Source organism: Nyctereutes procyonoides, unplaced genomic scaffold (genome assembly GCF_905146905.1).
Source record: "Nyctereutes procyonoides isolate TBG_1078 unplaced genomic scaffold, NYPRO_anot_genome, whole genome shotgun sequence".
In the NCBI taxonomy this organism is placed as follows: domain Eukaryota; kingdom Metazoa; phylum Chordata; class Mammalia; order Carnivora; family Canidae; genus Nyctereutes; species Nyctereutes procyonoides.
Genome location: NW_026575126.1, coordinates 60,298,957 through 60,323,504, shown reverse-complemented (window position 1 = coordinate 60,323,504; position 24,548 = coordinate 60,298,957). Strand labels below are relative to the sequence as shown.

Below are 24,548 nucleotides of genomic sequence, written 5' to 3'. Positions count from 1 at the left end.
CCAAAGTAATAGCAAGAGCAGACCCCAGACAAAAGTGGAGAGAAAACTTTGAAACTCTAAGAGGGTATTGGTTGAGGATCCTACACGATGGGTGGCTGTCTGTTCTGGGGGAGTTCAGGTTAGAGCCATTAGACAAAGGAAACCCAGAGTACTTTGAAGACAATCTATTTGCTCCAGACAATGAGCTGCAAGTAGGCTCCTGTGTGCTTCAGTTTCCTTGGGTACCTGCCTGCCGAGCTTGTGGTATCCAGACAGCCCAGCTGGACTGTGGGCCAGATCCATCCCAGGAGGTTGGTCATGAAGAGAGCCACATACCCTCTCTTACATTTGTATGCACTCTGCCTGAAACCAGCCCACCCCCAGCTTGTCCTAGACACACACATTTTGACTTCTTGCCAAGCTCCTCAACTGTCAAGATTCAGCTCAAATGTCACTGCCTTTGTGAAGTTGACCTTGCTGCTTCCACCCTAACAGAAACAGCATTTCTTCCTCAGGGCCTCATGCAACAGCACAACAACTGGACTGTCGTTATGTGGAGGTGTCCCTCACTCATTAGAGCCCCTCCAAATCCACAGCTCATCTTTGTGGTTTCAGAGTCCAGGGCCTGGCACATGGTAGCCACCTAATGTGTTTACTGAATGGAGGGATAAAGGAATTAATGAATGAACAAATGATGATTTTAAGTAAACTTGTAGCAAGTTTGAATGTGTCTTTTTTAAAAGATTTTATTCAGTTACTTGGGGAGGAATGAATGCAAGCACACACAAACAGAGGTGGGAGTGTGGAGAGAGGGAGAAGTTTCTCTTGGGAGAGAATCCCAAGCAAGCTCCATACCCAGCATGGAGCCTGATGTGGGGCCAGATCCCATGACCCAAGCTGAAATCAAGAGTCTGACACTCAACTGACTTAGCCACCAGGTGCCCCTGGGATCTGTCTTTTGAGTGAAACTGGCATCTAGGAGGATGGCCTGAGGTAGTACAGCCCAAGGTGAGAGCATTATTCTAGTACAATTTGGATATAGTGGGGGTCTGGCCTAAGGGCAAAAAGAAGGTGAAATTTGAAATACACTTATTCAGAAAATCAAATTTTAGACCTAATTGGCTGCTGGGTGATAGAGGGAAGAATGAAGTTAGGCTTTGAGGGCAGCCCTGGTGGCGCAGCAGTTTAGCGCCACCTGCAGTCTGGGGTGTGATCCTGGAGATCCAGGATCGAGTCCCACATCGGGCTCCTTGCATGGAGCCTGCCTCTCCCTCTGCCTGTGTCTCTGCCTCTCTCTCTCTGTGTGTCTCTCATGAATAAATAAATAAAATCTTAAAAAAAAAAAAAGAAGTTAGGCTTTGAGATTTCTATCCTGGGAGGTGGAGTAGATGCAGATAGGATTATGTAGAAATGCAAAGGGATGAGCAGTTTTGGGGGAGAACATAAGTTAATTTTTAGAATTTAGGAGGGAAGTCAGAGCTAGAGATTTGAGAATCATCTGATTGTAGATAGTAATTTAAATAATGACACTAAAATTAAATAAATAAATAAATAAATAAATAAATAAATAAATAAATAAATAAGACACTGATGGATAAATGCATAAACTGTGCCATTCACCATGCAGCATGAGAAGGGAGCCATGGAGAGAGGCTCAGGATTTAGTCATTTAGTCAGGACAGGCTAGGTGCTGTAACAAACAACCCCTAAATGTCAGGGGTATAACTCAGGAGAAGTTTCTTCCTTGCTGCCATTGGAAAGTGGGCTTCCATAAAGTCACCCAGGCTCCTTCTATTTTGCAGCTCTGCCATTCGCCAGATAGGGAGGATAGAGAGAGGGCAGCATGATGGGAAGGTTTTCAAGGGCCAGGTCTGGAAGTGACGGTATCACCTTCCCTCACATTCCACTGGACAGAATCCAGTCATGTGGCAGCCTCAGTGCAAAGGAGCCTGGAAATGTAGTTTAGCTGTGTCCCGAGGGGGAGAAGAGAAACTGTCCCACCACACCGAGGGAACACCAAGATGTCGACTGTAGGAAGAAGGACTTGCAAGAGCCAGCAAAGAGCCTTCAAGAGAGAAACCCGGATAAACATGGCATCGAGGATAAAACAGTTTGGAAGCCTGGACTAGAGTGAGACAAGCAAGGTCCTAGGTGCAAGATGGACCCTGGGAAAAGGAGCTAAAGGAAGGGAAGGGTTGACTTTCTACTCTTACTCATAGAGTTTTCTCACTTGATTATCAGTTGAACCCACAAGGGAGGAATTATCACATCTTAACAGCTAAGGAAAATGAGGCACAGAAAAGGCCAAGAAGGTATTCAAGATCAAAAGGGATGGAATTAGGATCTGAACCCAGGACCGAGGCTGATGATTTTCCCAGGGCACCCATCAGAGAAGTTTTCCAGCCTGCTCATGTGAAGCCTGGGGAGGGCTGAGTGTGTGGAGGGTCCTGGGCTTCTGGCTCAGGGAGAAGACTTCTGAGTTACACACTTCTGAGCTACACAAATGAGAGCTCCTCCTGTCCCACGTAGAGAGCAGAAGGAGAAGGTGTGTCCAGGGCCCGGGCTCCTGGGAGAGGGCAGGAGAGAGCTCCAGAGAACTGGAGAGGGGCTGGCTAGACCTGGCTAGACCGGCCCCTTCCTCCTTCCTCTGGCAGCCCCACCCCCACTCTGGGCCTCTGCGGTCGTGGACTGAGAGTGGACACGCCAGCCCTGCGCCTCCAGCCATCATGGACCCTAAAGGTAAAGGAAACCCCCAGGCCTCTCCTCTCTGTCCCTGCATCACCATCTCCCCTCTCCTGCCTCCCTCCTCATCCCAACTAATCTCAGTCCCTTAGCCCTCCTCCCCCACCAAAGAAGATCCATTCCCTGCCCCCCCTGCTTTCCCCTCCTCACGCCCTCTGACCTCTCTGAACCCCAAGCAATTCTTCTGTCTCCTGAGAGCCTCTTCTTTCTCTTTCTATAGTCCCCAGCGAGTTCTGGGGAGAAAGGGGCTTGAGCCCCAGGAAAGGAAAGGTCCAGAGGGGTCTGGAGGAGGCCCTGTCTGGGGAGCAGCTCTGGACTTTGCCCCATGCTAGCCAGCAGGGAGGAGGGGAGGCAAAGTCCTGTCCCTTATGTAGCCGGTGGGGGGAGGGGACTTGAGCCCCGTGACTCTGCCTGGGGTGGGGGTGATGTCGCAGAGGAGAAGGAGGACAAGTGGACGATGATTGGGGCCAGGCTCTGGAATCAAAGGCTCCTGCTTGAATCTGGGCTCCACCTGGAACAGGCTGTGTGACCTCCGGCAAGTCACTTGACTTCTCAGAGCCTCATCTTCTTGCATCTGCAAAATGACAATACTAGTTCCCAGCTCATGAGGCTGTAGGGAGGACGAATGTCAGACTCACAGAAGCTATTGGCCAGTGCCTGCAGGACAGAAGTCGGGCTCCTTCTAGAGCTCTCTGCATTTGCCCTTCCCCCTTTCTGGGCTGCTTCTTCCTTGGCTCTCATCTGCCTCCCCTGCTTTGGGGCTTCTGGTGGCCCACACACACACCTGGCACCTCTGGCTAGGCTGCGGAACCAGCTCTTGGGGATCCAAACAAACTTTCAGTTTAGAAATAGCCTCAGAGTCAGAGCCTGGATTCAGCCCCATTCCTGCCACCCGCTAGCTGTGTGACCTCAGACAAAATGCCTCTCCTCACTGTGCCTCAGTTTCCTTACTGATGAAGTGAAAATGTTGTCTTCCCTTGGGTTGTGGGGAGCGTTTGATGAGATAATACACGTCCAGTGCCTACTACACAGGAATCCCTCGGTGTAGTCATGCTGGTGGTGGTGCTGACTCCCCGGGTGTGTCTCTGCAGCCCTGAGCTCTCTCTGGGTCCCAGTCCCACACTTGGAAGCCTTGCATGTCCATCTCCACCTGACAACTCACTGGCATGTCAGACTCAGAGACGTCCCCTCATATCCTCTCCATGTCTATCCCTACTTCACCATCCTCCTACTTGGAAAGGAAACTCAGGGTCATCTGTGACTGTTCATCCCCCTTCGCACCCCAACATCCAGACAGTTGCCACGTCCTATGGACTCCCCTTCTCCTGAGCGTCACCTAAACCTCTACCCTCTTTGTTTTCTGTTCCTACCTCCCTCTGGGGAGCAGCCTGGTGAAGTCTTCCTTTGCTTTGCTGCCTTCTTTCTGGTGATATGTGTCCATAACTCTGGACTGGCATTGATCAGTGCCTCATGGGAATAAAGCCGGGAGGGTCTAAGGGAAAAGTCTAAGGGGTGAAGCAAAAGCTGGGGATGTGGCAGCAAGGAGGGGTGAGGACAGAGTTGGGGCAGATGTAGATGGCAGGCTGGTGGGCAAAGATGGAGAGGTCAGGCCTGGCCCAAGCATGAGCAGGGCAGGGTGGGAGCAGGGTGCAGGGTGCGGGTGCTGCGTTCCCTTACAGCCTTGGGAGCAATGCCCTCACTACCCTTCCCCTGGCCCCCTGTTCTTTGCCCGGGCTGTTGCTGCAGGCTCCCATCTTGCATCTTTCAAGAACACCAGGCGCAGTTTAAATATTTAAACTTCCAAGTGATTTCAGATGGAATGTATCAGTGATTTTTCTTTTTGCCTGTTGAACAAGACCCTGACTCGTTCCCATCATTCAAGGCCTGCTCAGTCTGGCCCGGTCCTGCCGTTCAGCCCCCTCTTGCTACTCAAACCGATCTGAAATTCTTTTTTTTTTTTTAAGATTTTATTTATTTATTCATGAGAGACAATGAGAGAGACAGAGACACAGGCAGAGGGAGAAGCAGGCTCCATGCAAGGAGCCCGATGTGGGACCCGATCCCGGATCCTGGGATCACGCCCTGAGCCGAAGGCAGACGCTCAAATGCTGAGCCACCCAGGTGTCCCCCGATCTGAAATTCTGTAGAGCGTTTTACCACTTGCATGATAGGCAGTCCCTTTGAGCCCTATTTGGAGGTCATTTCTCTTCTCTAGAGAGAGAAGGTGATGAGAAAAAGAACTTTAGCTGGGAGTTGCTGTGCTCGTCAGCCTCTGTCTCCATCTGGTGTTAGCCAAATGGATCAACAAATAAAGAGCTGAGGGATGGCTGAGTGGCTCAGCAGTTGGGCGTCCGCCTTTGGCTCAGGGCCTAATCCCAGAGTTCCAGAGGGGTCCCGCATCGGGCTCCTTGCGGGGAGCCTGCTTCTCCCTCTGCCTGTGTCTCTGTGTCTCTCATGAATAAATAAAAATTTTTTTAAGCCGAATGATCAGGGGTGCCACGGTCACACCCAAAGGGGTTCAGAGACATCTGTCAGGCATTGGCTCAGCACTTGTCGACCGCTTCTTGCCCTCCTCATTGTGGCCCTGTGATTTTTCCTTTCCTTTCCTTTCTTTTTATCCAAAATCTGTTTATTGGGATAGTGTCCCACTCATCTTGATTCAGGGCGCTATCAGTGCTGCCTCTGTCTGAAGGCATATCCTTCCAGAAGGCTTGCTTTTCCTTCTGCAGGCTGGCAAAGGACAGTGGAACAGCCAGCACACAAAACCATGGTGTGTGCATGGCTAAAGACGGTGGTGATTTTGTAGCATCCCGAGCACTTCGTGTCCATGAAGTAAGAGTTGGGGCTCTACGCCAGGCACTTCTTCTCCTCTTCCTGGGGACTGGGATGCAGGGAGGAGGTCCTTCATCAGGGACATGTTCCCGTGGGGAGGTTGTCACTGCAGAAAAGCCCTGTGAGGATCCCTGGGTGGCTCAGCGGTTTAGCGCCAGCCTTTGACCCAGGACGTGATCCTGGAGACCCGGTATCGAGTCTCACATCGGGCTCCCTGCGTGGAGCCTGCTTCTCCCTCTGCCTGTGTCTCTGCCTCTCTGTGTGTTTCTCATGAATAAATAAATAAAATCTTAAAAGAAAAAAAAAAGAAAGAAAAGAAAAGCCCTGTGATTCCTGCATGAAACCGACTCTCAGAGAGGTTAGCAAACCGCCTGAGGTCACTCAGTGTGTAGGTGGTGGAGTCCAGTTCCAGCCCAGGTGTTTCTGACTCCTGAGCCGGATGTTCTTACTACTGCATGGACAGAGCCCTGGAACCATGGGTGTGGTTTGCAGAACTCTGTGAATGTTGACATGATAAGCACATCACAATTTAAAAATATCACTCAGTGCTAGATTATGGCAGTGGGGTGGGGTAAGTGAGGGGACTCGGGAGCCACTCTGCCTGAGTTAATGACTCTAACTCCCCACTTCCCAGCTGTGTGAACTTTGTGAAATTTGGATGTGGTTTGTGGTCTCTCAGTGCCTCAGCTTCCTTATCTGTAAAATGAATAATGGGACCTATCTCATAAGGTTGTTGTGAGGATCGAATGTGTCGGTATATATAAAATGCTTGGCACAGCGCTTTAGAAAGTGCCAGCTGCTATCTATCTATCTATCTATCTATCTATCTATCTATCCATATATCTATCTATTTATGTCATCTCTACCCTCAACATGGGGCTCCAACTCATGACCCCAAGATCAAGAGCTGCACGCTTCACTGACTGAACTAGCTGGGCGGCCCCTTCCTGACTTGCTTTTAGTTGAACACATACCAGAGCTGTAGCTGCAGGCACAGGCCATGTCATTACACACGAAACTGAAAACAATCACTTGTTATACTCATCTTAGGTGCATTCATAGAGTCTCCCTTTGTGACCCATCCATCCCAGACAAGAAACAGTTAAGTAACTGATGTAAAGATGAAGGTATGGGCATTCTGATTCTGATCTAGTGCAAGAAATAGCCCAAGATGCATCCCCTCAGAAACAAAGATGCCCATTTTCAAAACTTTATTTAAATCCAAGTTAGTTAACATGCATCACATTATTAGCTTCAGGAGGAGAATTTAGCGATTCACCAGTTGTATATATCATACCCAGTGCTCATTCCATCACATGCGCTCCTTCATGCCCATCACCCAGTTACCCCATCTCCCTGCCTACCTCCCCTCCAGCAACTCTGTTTGTTTCCTGGAATTAAGAATCTCTTATGGTTTGCCTCCCTCTCTGTTTTTATCTTATTTTATTTTTCCTTCCCTTCCCCTATGTTTATCTGTTTTGTTTCTTAAATTCCACATATGAGTGAGATCATATAATTGTCTTTCTCTGATTGACTTATTTCACTTAGCATAACACTCTTTAGTTTCATCCACATCGTTGCAAATGATGCAACTGTTTAGGACTGTTTAGAGCCCTGTTTAGGACTGCATTCATTCTTTTTGTGGCTGAGTAATATTCCATTGTATATATGTACCACATCTTCTTTATCCATCCATCTGTCGATGGACATCTGGGCTCTCTTCATAGTTTGGCTATTGTGGACATTGCTGCTGTGAATATTGGGGAGCATGTGCCCCATTGAATCGCTTGGTTTGTATGCCTTGGATAAATCCCCAGGAGTGCAATTACTGAGTGGTAGGGTAGCTCTATTTTTAACTTTTGAGGAATCTCCATACTGTTTTTCATAGTGGCTGTACCAGTTTGCATTCCCTCCCAGCAGTGTAAGAAGGTTCCCCCAGAGATGCCAATTTTAATAAAACTTTAGTCAACTAATGAAGAGATCAGGGTTACATCTCACAGGGTAAAACTATATATAATCTGTGAAGTCTAGGCATCTTTCTTTTTTTTTTTTTTTTAAGTCTAGGCATCTTGAGAGAACTTTTACATATAACAACTGCAAGGGTAGAAGGTGGGACAGGGTGTTATAGCTGTCCCCCCTGGGTGGCAGTTTCTGGGCAAGGTCTCCTCAGGCACCTGCAAAAACAGCACTCCCTTCTCTGAAGTTCCTTTCAGTAACAGCTGCTAAATAGAAGAGCCGCATTTTCAAAGCTTCCCCCAGGAATCCCTTTTGTTGGAAACACATGAGAGAGTGGGGGCCTGAAACAAACCAGATGTACTTGCTTATGTTTCACAAACGGAACACGGAGCAGATAATATTCTGACCGAATGGTAGACAAGCCCAGAACAATGGATCTCGAAGCCTCCAAGAGAGCAACCCTTGCTGGTGGAGGCAGCGTAGGAGGCACAACCTGAATCCACACGGGTCATTTCCTACTCTGCTCTGTAAGGAGTTTCCTTTACATTTCTGAGCCTCAGGTCTCCATCTGTAAATATGAATGAGCTCTAGCTTGAGGAACTAGGGGTAAGATTTGTAACAAAGTGCCAGGCCTGTGGCAATGTGGCAAGTGCCTGGCGTATGGTAGGCACCAGTGGATGGTAGCCATGATTCCCTTCCTGCAGTTCTGAAGCTCTCAGCTCTGCTATGAATTAGAATTAGGTCACCACATTGTAGACCCATTATGTTAGAATCTCTGGGGGGTGGGGCCCACGCATCAGCATTTTGCTGAGCTCCGCAGATAATTCCATTGTGCAGCCAAGGTTGAGAACCATTGTCTTCCCCACCCTAAGGAAAGCTTTCCTTGACCCTGTCAAACAAGATTTCTTGCTCTCCTTTCCTCCGTCCCTTCCTTCCTTCGTTCCTTCCGTTCTCTCTTTCTTCCTTTTCTTTATTATAGAGAATTTCAAATGTACACAAAAGTAAGCAGAAAAGTAAGGATGGACCCTCATGTACCTATCACCCAGCCTCAACAGCCACCAACTTTTGGCCAGCTGGGCTCCATCCACACATCTTCTACTTTCTACCTTTCAGGAACACCTTAAAGCAAAATGGGCTTGTAAGTCTTTTCTTTTTCTTTTTTTAATTTTTATTTATTTATGATAGTCAAACAGAGAGGGGGGGGGGGGCAGAGACACAGGCAGAGGGAGAAGCAGGCTCCATGCACCAGGAGCCCGACGTGGGATTCGATCCCAGGTCTCCAGGATCGCGCCCTGGGCCAAAGGCAGGCGCCAAACCGCTGGGTCACTCAGGGATCCCTCGTAAGTCTTTTCATACATGTACATCTTGGCGTGTATTTTCTAAAAAATATGAGGACTTTTCTTTTTGTTACAACCACAATACAATGATCACAACTAATTTTTTTTACATCTGAATTATTAAAAAATTTCCTTAATGTTATTAAACATCCAGTGTCCAGATTTCCAGTTGTCTCATAAATGCTTTAATTTGGTTTCAGTTGTTTGAATTAGGATCCAAATAAGATCCATGTTGTGATTGGTTAGTATGTGTGTTAAGATTCTTTGTGTGTGGGATCCCTGGGTGGCTCAAGCGGTTTGGCGCCGGCCTTTGGCCCAGGGCGTGATCCTGGAGACCCAGGATCGAGTCCCACGTCGGGCTCCCAGTGCATGGAGCCTGCTTCTCCCTCTGCCTCTCTCTCTCTCTCTCTCTCTCTCTCTCTCTCTGTCTATCATGAATAAATAAATAAAATCTTAAAAAAAAAAAGATTCTTTGTGTGTGTGGGTGCCTGGGTGGTACAGTAGGTTAAGTGTCTGACTCTTGGTTTTGGCTTAGGTCATGATCTTAGGGTTGTGAGATAGAGCCCTGTTTAGGACTGCATGCTCAACACAGTCTGCTTGAGACTCTCCCTCTCCCTCTGCCTATGCCCCCATACTCTCCAGTGTGCTCTTGCTCTCTCTCATAAATGAATGAATCTTTTTTTTAAAAAAAGATTCTTTTTATTATTTATTGCTTATTTATTTTTACAGATTGTAATTTCTTTATTTGAAAGAGAAAGAGACAGAGACAGAGAGAGAGAGAGAGAGAGAGAACCAGACATGGAAGGGGCAGAGGGAGAGGGAGGAGGTTCCCTGGCAAGCAGGGAGCCCAACACAGGTCTCTATCCCAGGATCTGACCTGAGATCATGACCTGAGCCGAAGACATACTCTTAACCAACTGAGCCACCCAAGTGCCCCTTTTATTTATTTTTTAAAAAGATTTTATTTATTTGAGAGAGAAAGAGAGAAAGCACGAGTAGCGGGAGAGGGGGAGGGACAAGCAGACTCCCTGCTGAGCAGGGAGCTTGATTCAGGGCTCTATTCCCGGACTCTGAGATCATGACCTGAGCCAAAGGAAGTCAGACACTTAACTGTCTGAGCCACCCAGGCATCTTTCTCTTAATTTTTTAGAGTTTATTTTTAAGTAATATTTACACCCAATGTGGGGCTCGAATTCACAACTCCAAGATTGAGTTGCATGCTCTATGGAGTGAGCCAGCCTGGCACTCCGGGAGCATTCATTTTTTTTTTTAAGATTTTATTTATTTATTCACGAGAGACACACACACAGAGAGAGAAAGGCAGAGACACAGGCAGAGGGAGAACAGGCTCCAGGGAGCCTGTTGTGGGACCCAATCCCAGGACTCCAGCCAGGGTCACTTCCTGGGCCGAAGGCAGGCACTAAACTGCTGAGCCACCCAGGGATCCCTGGGAGCATTGGTTCTTAACCTTCATGTGCATCTGAAACACAGGAGGAGCTCTTCCAAACTTGGATGCCCGGGAACCACTCATAAAAGATTCTAATTTGGTTGGTCTGGGCTGGGGCTGAGCAGCAGAGTCTGAAGAGCTCCTCAGGTGGGTTCCTGCTTTCTCTGTTCTGCAGAGAAGAGTGGTCTCACACCCCACCTCCACTTCCTCACCTCCCATGCACTACTTGACCGTGATGATATGGCTTCTGCCCCCACTGCACAGCGCTAAGAGTGCTCTGGCAATGGCCTCCCCGCTGCTAAGTCTTATGCCCATTTGCAGCCTGCCTTCTACTTGCTTCTGCTTACATCCTACTTCTTGAAACCCTCAGCTCCAGACACCCACTCCCTCCTGGTGCTGCTTCTCTTTTTAAATACTGGTACTTCCCAGAGGCCTCCTCTTCTTCCTGACCTGGTGATCTCACCCACTGCTATGCTTAGTCATCACTCATGTCTGCTGGTGGCCCCCAAATCTCCATTCCTCACCCAGTGTCTCACCAGGACCCACCATCATGGTGTGGCCAGGCACATCCCTCCTGCTGGCATCTCGACCTTAACATCTGCAAAGCCAAAGTCAGTCGTTCCCCCCAGCTCTGCTGCTTCTCAGCTACATCACCAGCTGCACGAACCTCCTTGACATTCAGCTTCTGTGCTTGTAAAATGGGAATAATCCCCTGTGGTGAGTTTCAGACGAGAGAGCCCAAGAGAAGCGTGGTGCCCACGGCTGGCACGCTGCAGGCATGCAGGTTGCTGCCTTCTGTTGTCCCCATCCTCCACCCTGAATAGTTCCTTGTGGCAGTTTGCAGCTACCTATGGCAGAAACCCAAGGCTTCTACATCTCATGAGCTGCTAATTCGGGCAGATCCTACCTTAGAAACAACTCTCATATTTGCCCCTGCTTGCTCTTCCTACGGTTCTGCCCAAGCTCAGGGCTACATCTCTTCCTGTCTGGCCAACTGCCTCAGCCTCCTTTTGCCTCCCAACCTATCTCCAGTCAGTGGCTGAAGTGACCCTCCTGAAACAAAATCATAATTCCATAATCCCTTGCTTGGGGTACCTGGCTGGCTCAGTTGGTCAGTCAGTAGAGCGTGTGATTCTTGATCTCGGGGTTGTAAGTTCAAGCCCCATGCTGATTGTCGAAATTAGTTATAAATAAAATCTAGGTGGATCAGTGGTTGAGCATCTGCCTTGGCTCAGGTTGTGATCCTGGGGTCCCAGGATGGAGTCCCACATCGGGCTTCCCATGGGGAGCCTGCTTCTCCCTCTGCCTATGTCTCTGCTTCTCTCTCTGTGTCTCTCATGAATAAATAAATAAATAATATTTTTAAAAATAAATAAATAAAATAAAATCTTAAAACAAACAAACAAAAAAACCCTTGTGCTTAAAATTCTGTGATGGACCCTAGGATCTGTCCAAACTACACAGCTAAATAATTTAGTCATTTTTCACTCTGGCCATCCCATTTCTCCCCTTACAGCCTTTCTCTATTTTCTTGCTTTTGAGACTTGAGCACCAGCATCTTCAGCATGAAATGTGTCTCCCCCACCACCACCTCATATCTGCCTGGCAAACATTACTCATCCTTCAAGGCCACAGAACCTACCTCCCTCCTTCCTCACAGACACTTAGTCATTTCTTCCTCTGTGTTCCCACAACCCTCGGTAGATGCTCAGTTATCCTTTAGCAGACACATCTACTGTGTGCCAGACAGTGTTTCCGAGAGCTTTGCAAATATTAAAGTACTTAATTTTCATACAGCCCTATGAGGTGCTTATTTTTGTTATCCCTATGACAAAGGAGGCACCTTTGAGGTCCTGGAGATGCTCTGTCACTTGCCCAAGATCACTTAACTGAAGATGGCTGAGGCAGTACTGGAACCCAGGCCATCTGGCCCCAGAGTCTGGGTTCTTATTCATCTACCATGCAGCAGCCTCTATGCTAGGATGAGTATCACTGAACATCTAGTATTAAGCAAATCAGTATGAAATTGCCAATATTTGGCCATCTTTGACCCATAAAAATAGCACATTTGTATGGTTCCATGTGTTAGGCACTTGAGATGCAGCAGAAAACTCTGGGTGATGACATTAGAGCATGGGTGAAGATCAAGGAGCACAGTGCACATGTGACCCGATAGGGTGTCTGCAGAGCCCCCTGCCAAGGAAGTGCTAACTAAGAGAAGACCTGAGAGAGGAGTGGAGGGAAAGGGGGAGTTTGGGGGAAGGGAGAGGGAAGGGACTTCCAGGCAAAGGCACAGCCTTGGAACAGCATAGGCTAAGGCCTGAAAGCTAAGAAGGAGGGCTGCCAACTCTGTTACCCAGCAATTAGTACCTGGCACAGAGGGGGCGTTCAAGAAGGATTTGTCAGGGCAGCCCCGGTGGCTCAGCGGTTTAGCGCTGCCTTCAGCCCAGGGCCTGATCCTGGAGAACCCGGATCGAGTCCTATGTCAGGCGTCCTGCATGGAGCCTGCTTCTCCCTCTGCCTGTCTCTCTCTCTCTCTCTCTCTCTCTCTCTCTCTCTCTCTCTCAAATAAATAAATAAAATCTTAAAAAAAGAAGGATTTGTCAAAAAAATAAATGAAAAAGGGAGAGAAGTATCAGCTGGAGCTGATACAGTGAAAGTGCGGTTTGAAGCAGGAAGGTGATTTACTTTTTTATTGTCTTATTTTAAAGTCAGATTTAATGAGGCATAATTACAGAGAGTAAAATTCACCCTTTTCTGTGTACAGTTCTGTGAGTCTTGACAAATGCATCAGTGCTGTAGCCACCATCAGAGAAAATATAGACTCATTCAGTCCCATCCCCAAAACTCCCTGGTCCTGCTCCTTTGTGGCCAGCCCCCCTCCCCTCAGGAAACCACCAGTCTGTTCTTTTGCTGTGGTTTTGTTTTTTCCAGAATGTCATATGGATGAACTCAAATAGCACATAGCCTTTAGAATCCGGCTTCTTTACTTAGAATAATGCATTTGAAATGAGTCCCCTATTGTGTGTGTCAGTAGTTGGTTCCTTTCTATGTTGCCAAGTAGAATTACACCCCAGAGGTGCCTCACAGTTTGTATATCGTATATTCACCAGTTGAAGGATTCACATTCACTTTAAAAAGCAAACATCACTGCACCTGGTGTGGTTGGAGCTGGGGCTTCTATATCTCTGCTGTATGTCCAACAGCCTTTTGCCTGGCTGGCTGGTGGAACAGTGGAGATGACAACTATGTCTTTGTCATATTTACTTTGCTGTCACAGTCACTTTGCTCTCAGTACCCAGCCAGGGCACAACTGGCTCTGAGTGAGGAATGGAAGCCATTTGGGGCAGAATATGAGCAAGGAGGGCCAGGTAAAATTACTGAGGGTGGGGAAGGGGTGAAGACTGGGTGCTTGACTTTGGGGAAGAAAGCCTTATTTTGAGGGTAGAGCAAGCCAGAATACCTGTTTTAACTTCAATGTGGAGCAAAAGTGAGGAAGCAAAACAAAACCCAACATACTATCCAATCAAAACCCCTTAACAGATCCCTGGGTGACGCAGCGGTTTGGTGCCTGCCTTTGGCCCAGGGCGCCATCCTGGAGACCCTGGATCGAATCCCACGTCGGGCTCCCGGTGCATGGAGCTTGCTTCTCCCTCTGCCTGTGTCTCTGCCTCTCTCTCTCTCTCTCTCTCTCTCTCTCTCTCTCTCTCTCTCTGTGTGTGTGTGTGTGTGTGTGTGTGTGACTATCATAAATTAAAAAAAAAAAAAAAACAAACAAACCTAACAGGGACGCCTGGGTGGTTCAGGAGTTGAGCATCTGCCTTCGGCTCAGGGTGTGATCCTGGAGACTCTGAATCGAGTCCCGCATCGGGCTCCCTGCATGGAGCCTGCTTCTCCCTCTGCCTGTGTCTCTGCCTCTCTTTCTGTGTGTTTCTCATGAATAAATAAATAAAATCTAAACAAAAACAAAGACAAAAAACAAACCTAACATGCTATCCAATGGTCTCCCCCTGCCACGACGACGGGAAGCGCCGTCCATTCAGGAGGCTGCAGGTCTTCTCATGGCCGACAGATGGCGATGTTGCACCGCGCCTGAGCTCACCCATTCAATCCACAGACCTTAGGGACGGGTTAGCGGCTAAACGCGGGTAACGTGGGCGGGAAGGACCACTCGGTCCACAACTTTTTTACTGAGAAAGGACTCGTCCACACTGCTGAAGCTGTGCCTCACAGAGCAAGGGCTCAAGCCCAATTTCCACTTACACTTTCCTCCTTGTACAGCCCCCATCTCTAGAGAGGACAGTTCGTTGAGACATCAGGCATAGGAGTGTGTGTGCTCCAAGCAAGAGGGGGAAGGGGAAGGGATCCCAAGGCCTGGTCGGCCTCCAGTTTGCTGTGTGACCTCAGCGCACTTGCCTTTCCTCAGTCTCCATATCTGTAAAAACCGGACTTTCCAGCTATAAAATACTTGATGCTACGGAGCAGACATACACTTATTCTGCTGGGGGCCTCCACTCATAACTAATCCTTCTGTGCCAGGTGCCAGGGAGACTGGAAAGGCTGCAGGTGACTCTCAGGTGCCTTCTCTTCTGGTTGGTAAATAGCTGTTGATGTAGCACTAGGTTTGCCACTTAATACAGGTCACTGGGTTCAATCTGAATTTCAGATAATCAACAGATGATTTTTAAGTGTAAGTCTGTTCTAAATATCACCTAGGATATATTTATACCAAGAAAACTTTGGTGTTTGGCAGAAATTTAAATTTAACCAGGTGGGGATCCCGGGGTGGCTCAGCGGTTTAGTGCCGCCTTCAGCCCCAGGCGTGATCCTGGAGACCGGGGATCGAGTCCCACGGCGGGCTCCCTTCATGGAGCCTGCTTCTCCCTCTGCCGGTGTCTCTGCCTCTTTCTCTCTGTCTCTGTGTCTCTCATGAATAAATAAATAAAATCTTTTAAAAATAAATAAATAAATTTAACTAGGTGTCCTGTGTTCTTACTTGCCTAATCTGACACCCTTGTCCAACCCACAAGCCCATCTGAGGGGAACCCCAGATCTTTGCCCTGACTGGCTAGCCCCCAGTTTAGCTGGTCATTAGATGTTTTGACAACCACCCCGGACTGCAGGGAGGCGTCCTCAGTGTAACCCTGTTCTCTGTCTTTCCCTCCCAGGTCTGGAGCTGCTGCTGCCCCCCACCACTCTGGCCGCCCTGGCCGACAGCTGGCTCCGCGAGGACTGCCCAGGCCTTAACCACGCAGCCTTGGTTTCGGGGGCAGCCCCGTCGCAGGCGGTGCTGTGGGCCAAGTCCCCGGGGGTACTGGCCGGGAGGCCTTTCTTCGATGCCATCTTTGCCCGAGTCAACTGCCAGGTGTCCTGGTTCCTCCCTGAAGGCTCCAAGCTGGTGCCGGTGGCCAAGGTGGCCGAGGTCCGGGGCCCCGCCCACTGCCTGCTGCTGGGCGAGAGGGTGGCCCTGAACACGCTGGCCCGCTGCAGTGGGGTGGCCAGCGCCGCCGCCGCCGCCGTCGAAGCCGCCAAGGGGACCGGCTGGACCGGGCACGTGGCTGGCACCAGGAAGACCACGCCCGGCTTCCGGCTGGTGGAGAAGTTCGGGCTCCTGGTGGGCGGGGCCGCCGCCCACCGCTATGACCTGGGAGGGCTGGTGATGGTGAAGGACAACCACGTCCTGGCCGCAGGAGGTGTGGAGAAGGTGCGTCCCGCTGGGCCCCTGCGCCGGCCCTGCTGCGCTCCCAGCCGCAGCCCCCTCCCCCTACCAGCGACCGCCCCCCCCAACCACGCCAGGGTGAACAGTGATGGCTGGGGAGTCCGGGGTGCTGGACCCCCACTCCCACCCCCTTGGGCATTCGCGCCGTCAGGTCAGATGGGCTGGTGGCAGACTTCTCCAGCAGGGCCCTGGGACTTGCTGTGATGTTCAAAAGCAAAGGGTGGTTGAGCTGCTGGTGATGGTGGCTCTGTGACCTTGAGCAAGTTGCTCGAGCTTCCTGGACCGGTTTCCTATTTGAAAATGTTCTTAAAGACCCCGTCCAGTTTTATTTTGTTATTTTTTTTTTCTGGTACAAGAAGGTGTTTGTATTATAGCAGGGGGACAGGACCCGTGGGCAGAAAGAGGTGCTTTCCAGTTTTACTGTTCATGAGTCAAATTGGACTCCCGTCCTGGTGCCAAATATGGCTGATATTTGGCCATTTTTTGGATCCACAGAAGGGGTAATTTCATGTGGTTTCACTAATGTGGGAGAAACCATCCCGTGGCCTTGCCTTTTCATTAACCCCAAGCTCATTATCCACCTGGGGCCTTTCTGGGGCCAGGCCCCCATGTCAGGTGCCACTGTCCTCACTCACCTTCTGGGCCTGCCCCCCAGGCAGTGCAGGGGGCCCGGCAGGTGGCTGACTTCGCCCTGAAGGTGGAGGTGGAGTGCAGCAGTCTGCAGGAGGCTGTGGAGGCCGCCAAGGCCGGAGCGGACCTCGTCCTGCTGGACAACTTCAGGCCTGAGGTGAGGCAGGGTCTGCTTCCGGGGAAGGGGCCGAGTCAGGGACTCTCACCTCCCCTTGGCTTATGTCCCACAGGAGCTGCACCCCACGGCTGCTGCGCTGAAGGCCCAGTTCCCCGGTGTGGGCGTGGAGGCCAGCGGAGGCATCACACTGGCCAACCTCCCCCAGTTCTGTGGGCCCCACATCGACGTCCTCTCTCTAGGGATGCTGACCCAGGCTGCCCCGGCCCTTGACTTCTCTCTCAAGCTGTTTCCTGAAGGGGCCACACCCATGTACAATGCCCACAGGTCCTAAAGGCAAAGAGGATGCTGCCACCAGTGGGATAGCATGGTTTCTTGGGACCCTCAAGGTTGCCCCTAAGTATAGTACACGACTCTCCTAGCACTGGCCTGGGCTGCAGTCTGGCTCTGCCACCTACTGCTTGTGTGAGTTGGAGGGGCTGACTTCACCTCTGTTCATCTGTACAATAGGTCTAATAAATGAGCAACCTTACAGATGTCTTTGGGTGACCATTAACACATCATGAAGGCTCAGTGACTCTTAGAAATTAACCATAGCTCACTGATTCTAAGATGCACCTGTTTTCACACACTACCTTCTCTGAAGTCAAAATGTGTCTTTCACCAATGGGGTCTAGTGGTCACTGTCAGCCAGGCATTGGCCATCACATAGCCATCATGGCCTATGTGTGCAGCTTACAGATAAAACATGATAACAGGGCAGCCCCGGTGGCACAGCGGTTTAGCGCCGCCTGCAGCCCAGGGCGTGATCCTGGAGGCCCTGGATCAAGTCCCACGTCAGGCTCTCTGTATGATGCCTGCTTCTCCCTCTGCCTGTAACTCTGCCTCTCTCTCTGTCTATGAATAAATAAATAAAGTCTTAAAAAAAAAATAAAACATGATAACAATCTGTTGAAATAAGTTCAAGAGAGCTCTTTAAACAAATGCCAGAAAGAAATTGTGGGGGGCACCTGGATAGCTCAGTTGGTTAAGCATCTGCCATTGGCTGGGGTCATGATCCCAGAGTCCTGGGATGGAGCCTCCCATCAGGCTCTCTACTCAGTGTGGAGTCCGCTTCTCTGTCTCCCTCTGCTTCTCCGTCTCCCTCTGCTTCTCCCCCCACCCATGCTCTCTTAAATAAATAAATAAAATAAATAAATAAATAAATAAATAAATAAAGTCTTTAAAAGAGAGCATGAGCAGAGGAGGGACATGGGGAGAGGGAGAAGCAGGTTCCTCGCTGAGCAGGGAGCCTGCCACTGGGCTGGCATTCAGCTGGAACATTCTACTTCGTTGGTGCCCATATTGTACTGATTATTAAGCATTTTGCCTCTCACCTCTGGCTACTGTTCCCACCTCTTTGGAGGAAGCGAGAACCTGACCATTCACTTCTGGGGTCCCCAGCCGACTCCACTATGCATCTCCATTTGGTGCTTGAAGTCCCTTTATGTCCTGGTTCCATTGCGCTATCGTCAGTTGAGAGAGGAACCCACTGTCTTCTCTGCCCTTTGCCAGAGGAAGAGGAAAACAGTTCATCCACAAAGCTCCTTTACTAGAGAGGGTCTAGGGGTCACAGTCTGCCTTGAGGGAGGTAACCTACCCCTTTGCCCCTTCCTCAATCCTGGAGACCCCTTGCTAAGAAGGGGACAGATCAAGAAAACAATGAGCTCATCTCAGATATGAAAGCTCCAGACAAGACAAGACCATCCTTCACGCACGAATTAAGTGCTGAGCAGCTGCTGTAGTCAGGCTCAGAGCACACAGTGGAGATTAATCTAGCAAAGATGCTGGACAGAAGTGGTGAGCCACTGCCTTTGGTGACACCTTCTCACAGGACACACCCCAGAGATGCCCCCTGGGGCTACACTTTTCCTCTTTAATAAGCACTTCCACCTTTGGGTCCTCCTGTCCTTTTTCCAGGGAAAACAGTCATGCTCAGCTAGGCAGACTTCCTGGCTCTAGGGAACTTAGATCTCTGGGCCTCAGCTTCTCAATCCCGAAGTGTCATAACTGAACACCCACAGAACCAGGGGCACTTCTAGGTGTCAAGATAAGGAAATCAAGATTCATGGATACACTGGGAAAGGGAAGGCAAAACAGTTGGAATCCAGAAGGGAATCAGAGTCTGACAGACACAGAAGGAAGTATACCGGAATCTCAAACTCCAATGCTTCCAGGACCCAGAAGATAAATGGGAGCGAAGTGGGCTGTGGCCAACTGGAGAATGTGTACTGCACCCACAGCATCCCAATTAAGAAAGAAAAAAGAACTCTAGCAGGCTGAGTCTCAAGATCACCCTTGAACACAGAAATGGGTCAGCCCTCCAGGCACCTCCGGATCTGAGAGCTGGGAGGGGATCCCATTACCAGAGGAAAAGGAAATGGATCCTGGGCAGGCAAAAACAACACATGCCTTCCTCGCAATGGAGTGGATTTCCAGGCAGAGGGGACTGCAAGGACAAAGGCTCAGAGGTAGGAAATGACTTGGATTGTTTGGTGGAAGATTTGAAGATGGGAGCAAGACAGGCGAGATGGTTAGGAGCTGGACTGGGTCCAGACCACAAGATGGTAGGCCAGAGGACTTGGACTCTGTCCTGAGAACAATCAGACTGAAGCTGGAAAGTGAGATAAGCATATTTGCTGTAGACCGAGTTCACTGCATCAGAATGCATTTAAGGGAGCCACAGTGGCTGCAGGGAGCCCAGGAGGAGGCTGATGCAGCCCCTCACAGGCTCGAATGTGGGTCGTGGCAATGGGGTTGGAGACAAGGGACTGCAGGCAGAGGAAACAGCGTGTGCAAAGGCTCAGAGCTCAGATGGAACCCATGGGTTCAAGGCAGTAGGAGGAATTGGGTGTGGCTGTGGGGGTGGGGAGACTGAACTGGGGAGTGGAATCGGAAGATGAATCTCACACCTCATCTGGTAGCACCCTGTCTATCTGGCTACACCTTCTTCTTGCATGGCCAGCCTGGGATTAGGCTTGGATGATTTCCCCAAGCTGCCCCAAGCCCAGCCGAAGCCCATGCTTCCATGCTCATTATGGCAAATGTGCCTATCCAGCTGGGTGCTACAGTCAGCATATAACGTGTCACCAACGCTGGCTGGTGGGTGAGAAGGGAACACCTGTTGACTGAGTGCCCTTGCTCAGCCCTGGGAAGGTCTCTTTCTCTCCACGCCCATGGGGGTGGGGGTGAGTATCTCCATTTTCCCCAGGAGGAAACTGAGGATTTATGAGGTAAAGAGAGCTGCTCAGGGTCATACATCAATAAAGCGGTGGAGCAAGATTAGAAATCTATCAGCCACTCATTCAATAAATATGATTTGAACACCTACTACATACTGGGCAGTATTCTAGACACTGAGTATACAACAATGAGTGAACAGACAAAAGTCCCTGTCCTCATGGACTTCATAGTCTACTGGGGGTGCGGGGTTGGGAGAAAAAAGACAAAACGCCAAGTCCCCTCATGGCCACCAGAGGACACTGTAACGACACCACCGTCCTTTCTCTGCTTCCATCTTCCCTTCTGGGTCCCAAAGATAACAGCCAGGGAGGCTGTGAATATTCAGCGCATCTGCTCAAGGATGGAAGCTGAGGAGAGGTATGCAACAGTTCCTTCTTCTACCCACTTTTCCAGCTTAATCTCTTCACCAGATCCCTATCCAACTGCTCCAGGTCTCTCAGCGACTTTTTAAGGTCCTCTGTACTCCAGAGATTACCAAGGTACACATGCACTCATCAGTTCATCCACCACTCCCTTCCATTTACCCACCTGCCCACCTCCTCCCATCTCTCCATCCCTCTTCCCTTGCCCTCCACCCACCCACCAACTGGGGTACTCAGTCTAGAAGGTCGGGGAAGGCAAGAGGTCAAACCAGGTTGATAGAGACCGTGAACTCAGTGGGCATGAGTTTGAGCGTGCTAAGGCCGGTTAAAAACTGAAGGCATTTAAAACTGGCAAGATGTTATTAGTATCTGAAAGCAATTCAACTTTGGATCTTTAAAAAATCCCACTGTGGTATAACGTGGTGTGGACACATGTATTAATTTATCACTAGGCCTTCAAGACAATATGGTAGGTAAAATTTCATAAATATTTCAGTACCTCTGTACTTTGTTCCAATCGCTTCCTGAGTCTTGATCATCTTGGCAGTTGCTCAGTAACATTTTAAGCCCTGCTTTCTGAGGCCCTAAGTAGGCTCAGCTTGTAAGACCAAACTTCAAAGTCCTGAAGGGAATCTCACCAGGAGGCTGTGAATAGCATTTCCGCTGATCACTGTACACCCCAAACTCATGCCAGGTGATGAGGGCTTTCTTCATTTCAAGAACGGAGTGCTCTTCAGATCCCTGGAATCTAGCACAGCAGCCCTGGAAAATGGTCAGGGGCAGAGATCCTCATAGCTCTACTTTGGTGGGTTGCTGGGTAACCTCTTTCCTCTCTCCCAGCAATTCAGCTGAGAGATTCCGAAGCCTGGGATGGTACCAAGAAGAGCTATCCCACAAGCCCCTTGCTTCTTGATATTTAGTTGCCCTTTAGCCAAAGGAAAGCATTTTTTTGGGATAATATATCAATATGGGAAGGACAATGCTGATGTATTAGAGGCTCGATAAAAATCATTCTTCTCATATTGAACAATAATGATAGTCCCTTAACTGTAATCTCACCGAAAAACAAAGACATTTAGTTTTTATTTTTTGCATGACTTGCTTTGTTTTCTTGGAATGTTATGAGCCAAAGGGGAATCCATTGAGGTTTGGCAGCTTTTTGGGTAAACGATTGTACTTAACACAGTTTTGTATTTTTGGTAAACTACCCAAATAGATTATTTCAGGGGCTAAAACAAGCCTTGCATTAAAAAAATTCCAATCTAGGGGTACCTGGGTAGCTCAGTGGTTGAGCGTCTGCCTTCAGCTCATGTTGTGATCCCGGGATCCTGGGATCGAGTTTCACACTGGGGTGCCTATGGGGACTCTGCTTCTCCCTCTGCCTATGTATCTGCCTTTCTCTCTGTGTCTCTCATGAATAAATAAATAAAATCTTAAAAAACATATATTTAAAAATTCTAATCTAATTAATTCCAATGGATGAAAAGTGCACTAGGGAAGCCAGAGAAGGTGCAAAAGAACTGTTTCGTGACCTGTCCGTGGCAATAGGTCAGCATCACTCTGCATACAATAATTAAAATAAAACCAAAAAAGTTTCATACATCTTTATGAATTAACTCTGATAGTTAATTTATCTTCGCCTTTATTTTTCACTTGTTAATTAATTCACTTATCAGGTTATAAAAATGAAGAAGTAAAAACCTCTATTCACTCTAATTCCCTGGAGATAGCCCACTTTTAAAGAGTTGTTTTGAATTCTTCTGGTGGCTCTCTTGAATTAGAAAGATGATGATTTATAGCTTTTAAAGCTCTCTTGACTCTGTGTGTGAAGGACAAAGAATTTAGCTTATACACACCTTTTATTTTTGTTGCTTTATCATTTTCTAAAGTTTATCTGTTTACTTCTTTAGTTAATCTCTGCACCCAATGTGGGGCTTGAACTCATGACCCTGAGATCAAGAGTTGCACGCTCTTGTTGACTGAGATAGCCAGGCACCCCTGTTAGTTTTCCTTTTTTTTTTTTTTTTTTTAAGATTTTATTTGTTTATTCATGAGAGACACAGAGACAGAGGCACAGACACAGGCCGAGGGAGAAGCAGGCTTCCTGTGGGGAGCCCGATGCAGGACTCAATCCCAGGACCCCAGGATCATGACCTAAGCTGAAGGCAGATGCTCAAACACTGAGCCACCCAGGCGTCCCACACTTAGCACATTTCTGAGGGTCATCCACATTGTAGAGTGCATTGGTACTTCACTTTTTTGTGTGGCTGAATAATATTTCACTGTGTGAGCAGATCTCATTTTGTTTATCCATTCATCATTGATGCCCATGTCTTGTTTCCCCTTTTATTATTATGAATAATAATTATGAATAATGCTATTAACAATAAGGCTATTATGAATAGTGCTGCTGTGAAGATTCTTGTACAAGTTTTTATTTTTTTTTAAGATTTTATTTATTTATTCCTGAGAGAGAGGCAGAGACACAGAAGGAGGGAGAAGCAGGCTCCATGCAGGGAGCCCAATGTGGGACTCGATCCCGGGTCTCCAGGGTCACACCCTGGGCTGAAGGCAGGTGCCAAACCACTGAGCCACCCAGGGATCCCTAAGTTTTTAGTGTTTAAAAAGTAATCTCTACACCTAATGTGGTGTTTGAACCCACAATCCTGAGATCAAGAGTTGCATGCTCTACCAACTGAGCCATCCAGATACCCCTGTCTTTTTTATTATGGCCATCCTAGTGGGTGTAAAGCAGTGTCCTAGTATGGTTTTGATTTGTATTTCCCTAATGACTGGTGATGCCAACATCTTTTCATGTGCTTATATATATGGTATATATTTTATACTGATTATATATGCTGCAACCTCGTCAAATTCATTTGCTGGTTATAATGATTTTTTGTGGATTCCTTAGAATTTTTTATATATAAGAGCGTGTCTTCTGAAAATATAGTTTTACTTCTTCCTTTCCAATCTAGCCTGGACTATTTATGCTTAATGTAATTATTGATATGGTTAGGGACGCCTGGGTGGCTCAGCGGTTGAGTGGTCTGCCTTCAGCTCAGGGCTTGATCCTAGGGCCTAGGGATTGAGTCCCGCATCAGGGTCCCTGCGAAGAGCCTGCTTCTCCCGCTGCCTGTGTCTCTCTCTCTCTCTCTCAATGTGTCTTTCATGAATAAGTAAATAAATATAATTTTTTAAAAGGATTTTATTTATTTATTCATGAGAGACACAGAGAGAGGCAGAGACACAGGCAGAGGGAGAAGCAGGCTCCCTGCAGGGAGCCAGACGTGGGACTCGATCCTGGGTCTTCAGGATCACACCCTGGGCTGAAGGCAACACTAAACCGCTGAGCCACCTGGGCTGCCCAGTAAATAAGTATAATCTTAAAAAAAACAAAACAAAAAACAAAAAAACAGATCTCTAGAACTTTTTCATCTTGCAAATCTGAAACTCTACATTTATTAAACAGTAACTCCTCTGTTCCTCCTTCTCCATCAACCGCCATCCTATTTTCTGTTTCTATGAATTTGACTACTTTCAATACCTCATGTAAGAGGAATAATACAGTATTTTGTCTTTTTGTGATTGACTTATTTCTCTTAGCATAATGTCCTCAAGTTTCATCCATGTTGTAGCATGTGATAGGATGTCCTTCCTTTTTAAGGCTGAATAATATTCCATTATGTGTATAGAACATATTTTGCTTCTCCAGTCATCTATTGATGGACATTTGTGTTGCTTGTACCTCTTGGCTACTGTGCATAGTGCTGCTGTGAAATCGTGTGCTTTGAGATCCTTCTTTCAATTCTTTTGGACATATACCCAGAAGTAAAATTGCTGAATTATATGGTAGCTCTATTGTTTTTTAGTTTTTTTAAAGATTTGTTTATTTATTTGGGGAGGGCAGGAGCAGAAGGAGAGAGAATCTTAAGCAGACTCTGCATTGAGTTTGAAGCCAATGTGGAGCTCAATTCCATGATCCTAGATCACAACCTGAGCCAAAACCAAGGGTTGGACACTTAACCAACTGCACCACCCACGCTCCCTGGTAGCTCTATTTTTAATTGTTTTCCATAGTGTTTGCACCATTTTGTCACCCCACCAACAGTGCACAAGGGTTCTAATTTCTCTACATCCTCACCAA

General features: G+C 48.3%; 2 protein-coding genes and 1 pseudogene across 4 annotated transcripts in view; 2 read left to right on the top strand and 1 right to left on the bottom strand.

Annotated features, from left to right (window-relative positions):
- Positions 1-1,920: 1,920 nt before the first annotated feature.
- QPRT (quinolinate phosphoribosyltransferase) lies at positions 1,921-17,683 on the top strand. The gene is made up of 4 exons (XM_055340517.1): positions 1,921-2,718; positions 15,462-15,997; positions 16,668-16,799; positions 16,873-17,683. Exons 1-4 carry the CDS (start codon positions 2,706-2,708, stop codon positions 17,089-17,091), a joined length of 900 nt encoding a protein of 299 aa, XP_055196492.1. The 5' UTR covers positions 1,921-2,705; the 3' UTR covers positions 17,092-17,683.
- LOC129519705 (40S ribosomal protein S27-like) lies at positions 5,392-5,638 on the bottom strand (annotated as a pseudogene).
- Positions 17,684-19,172: 1,489 nt separating the features above from the next.
- The window catches only part of ZG16 (zymogen granule protein 16), a 42,151-nt gene continuing 36,775 nt past the window's right edge, over positions 19,173-24,548 (top strand). The window contains exon 1 of one of the 3 annotated variants that reach the window (XM_055340616.1): positions 19,173-19,267. The gene's annotated coding sequence lies outside the window, so the exon portion shown is untranslated. Of the gene's footprint in view, positions 19,268-20,261; positions 20,397-24,548 lie in introns of those variants that run through there. The other 2 variants (XM_055340618.1, XM_055340617.1) reach the window with 2 other exon arrangements.

Coding starts and splice junctions, on each gene's coding strand:
- QPRT (XM_055340517.1), top strand. Junction 15,998..16,667: donor CCGCAGGAGGTGTGGAGAAG/GTGCGTCCCGCT, acceptor CCTGCCCCCCAG/GCAGTGCAGGGGGCCCGGCA. Junction 16,800..16,872: donor TGGACAACTTCAGGCCTGAG/GTGAGGCAGGGT, acceptor TATGTCCCACAG/GAGCTGCACCCCACGGCTGC.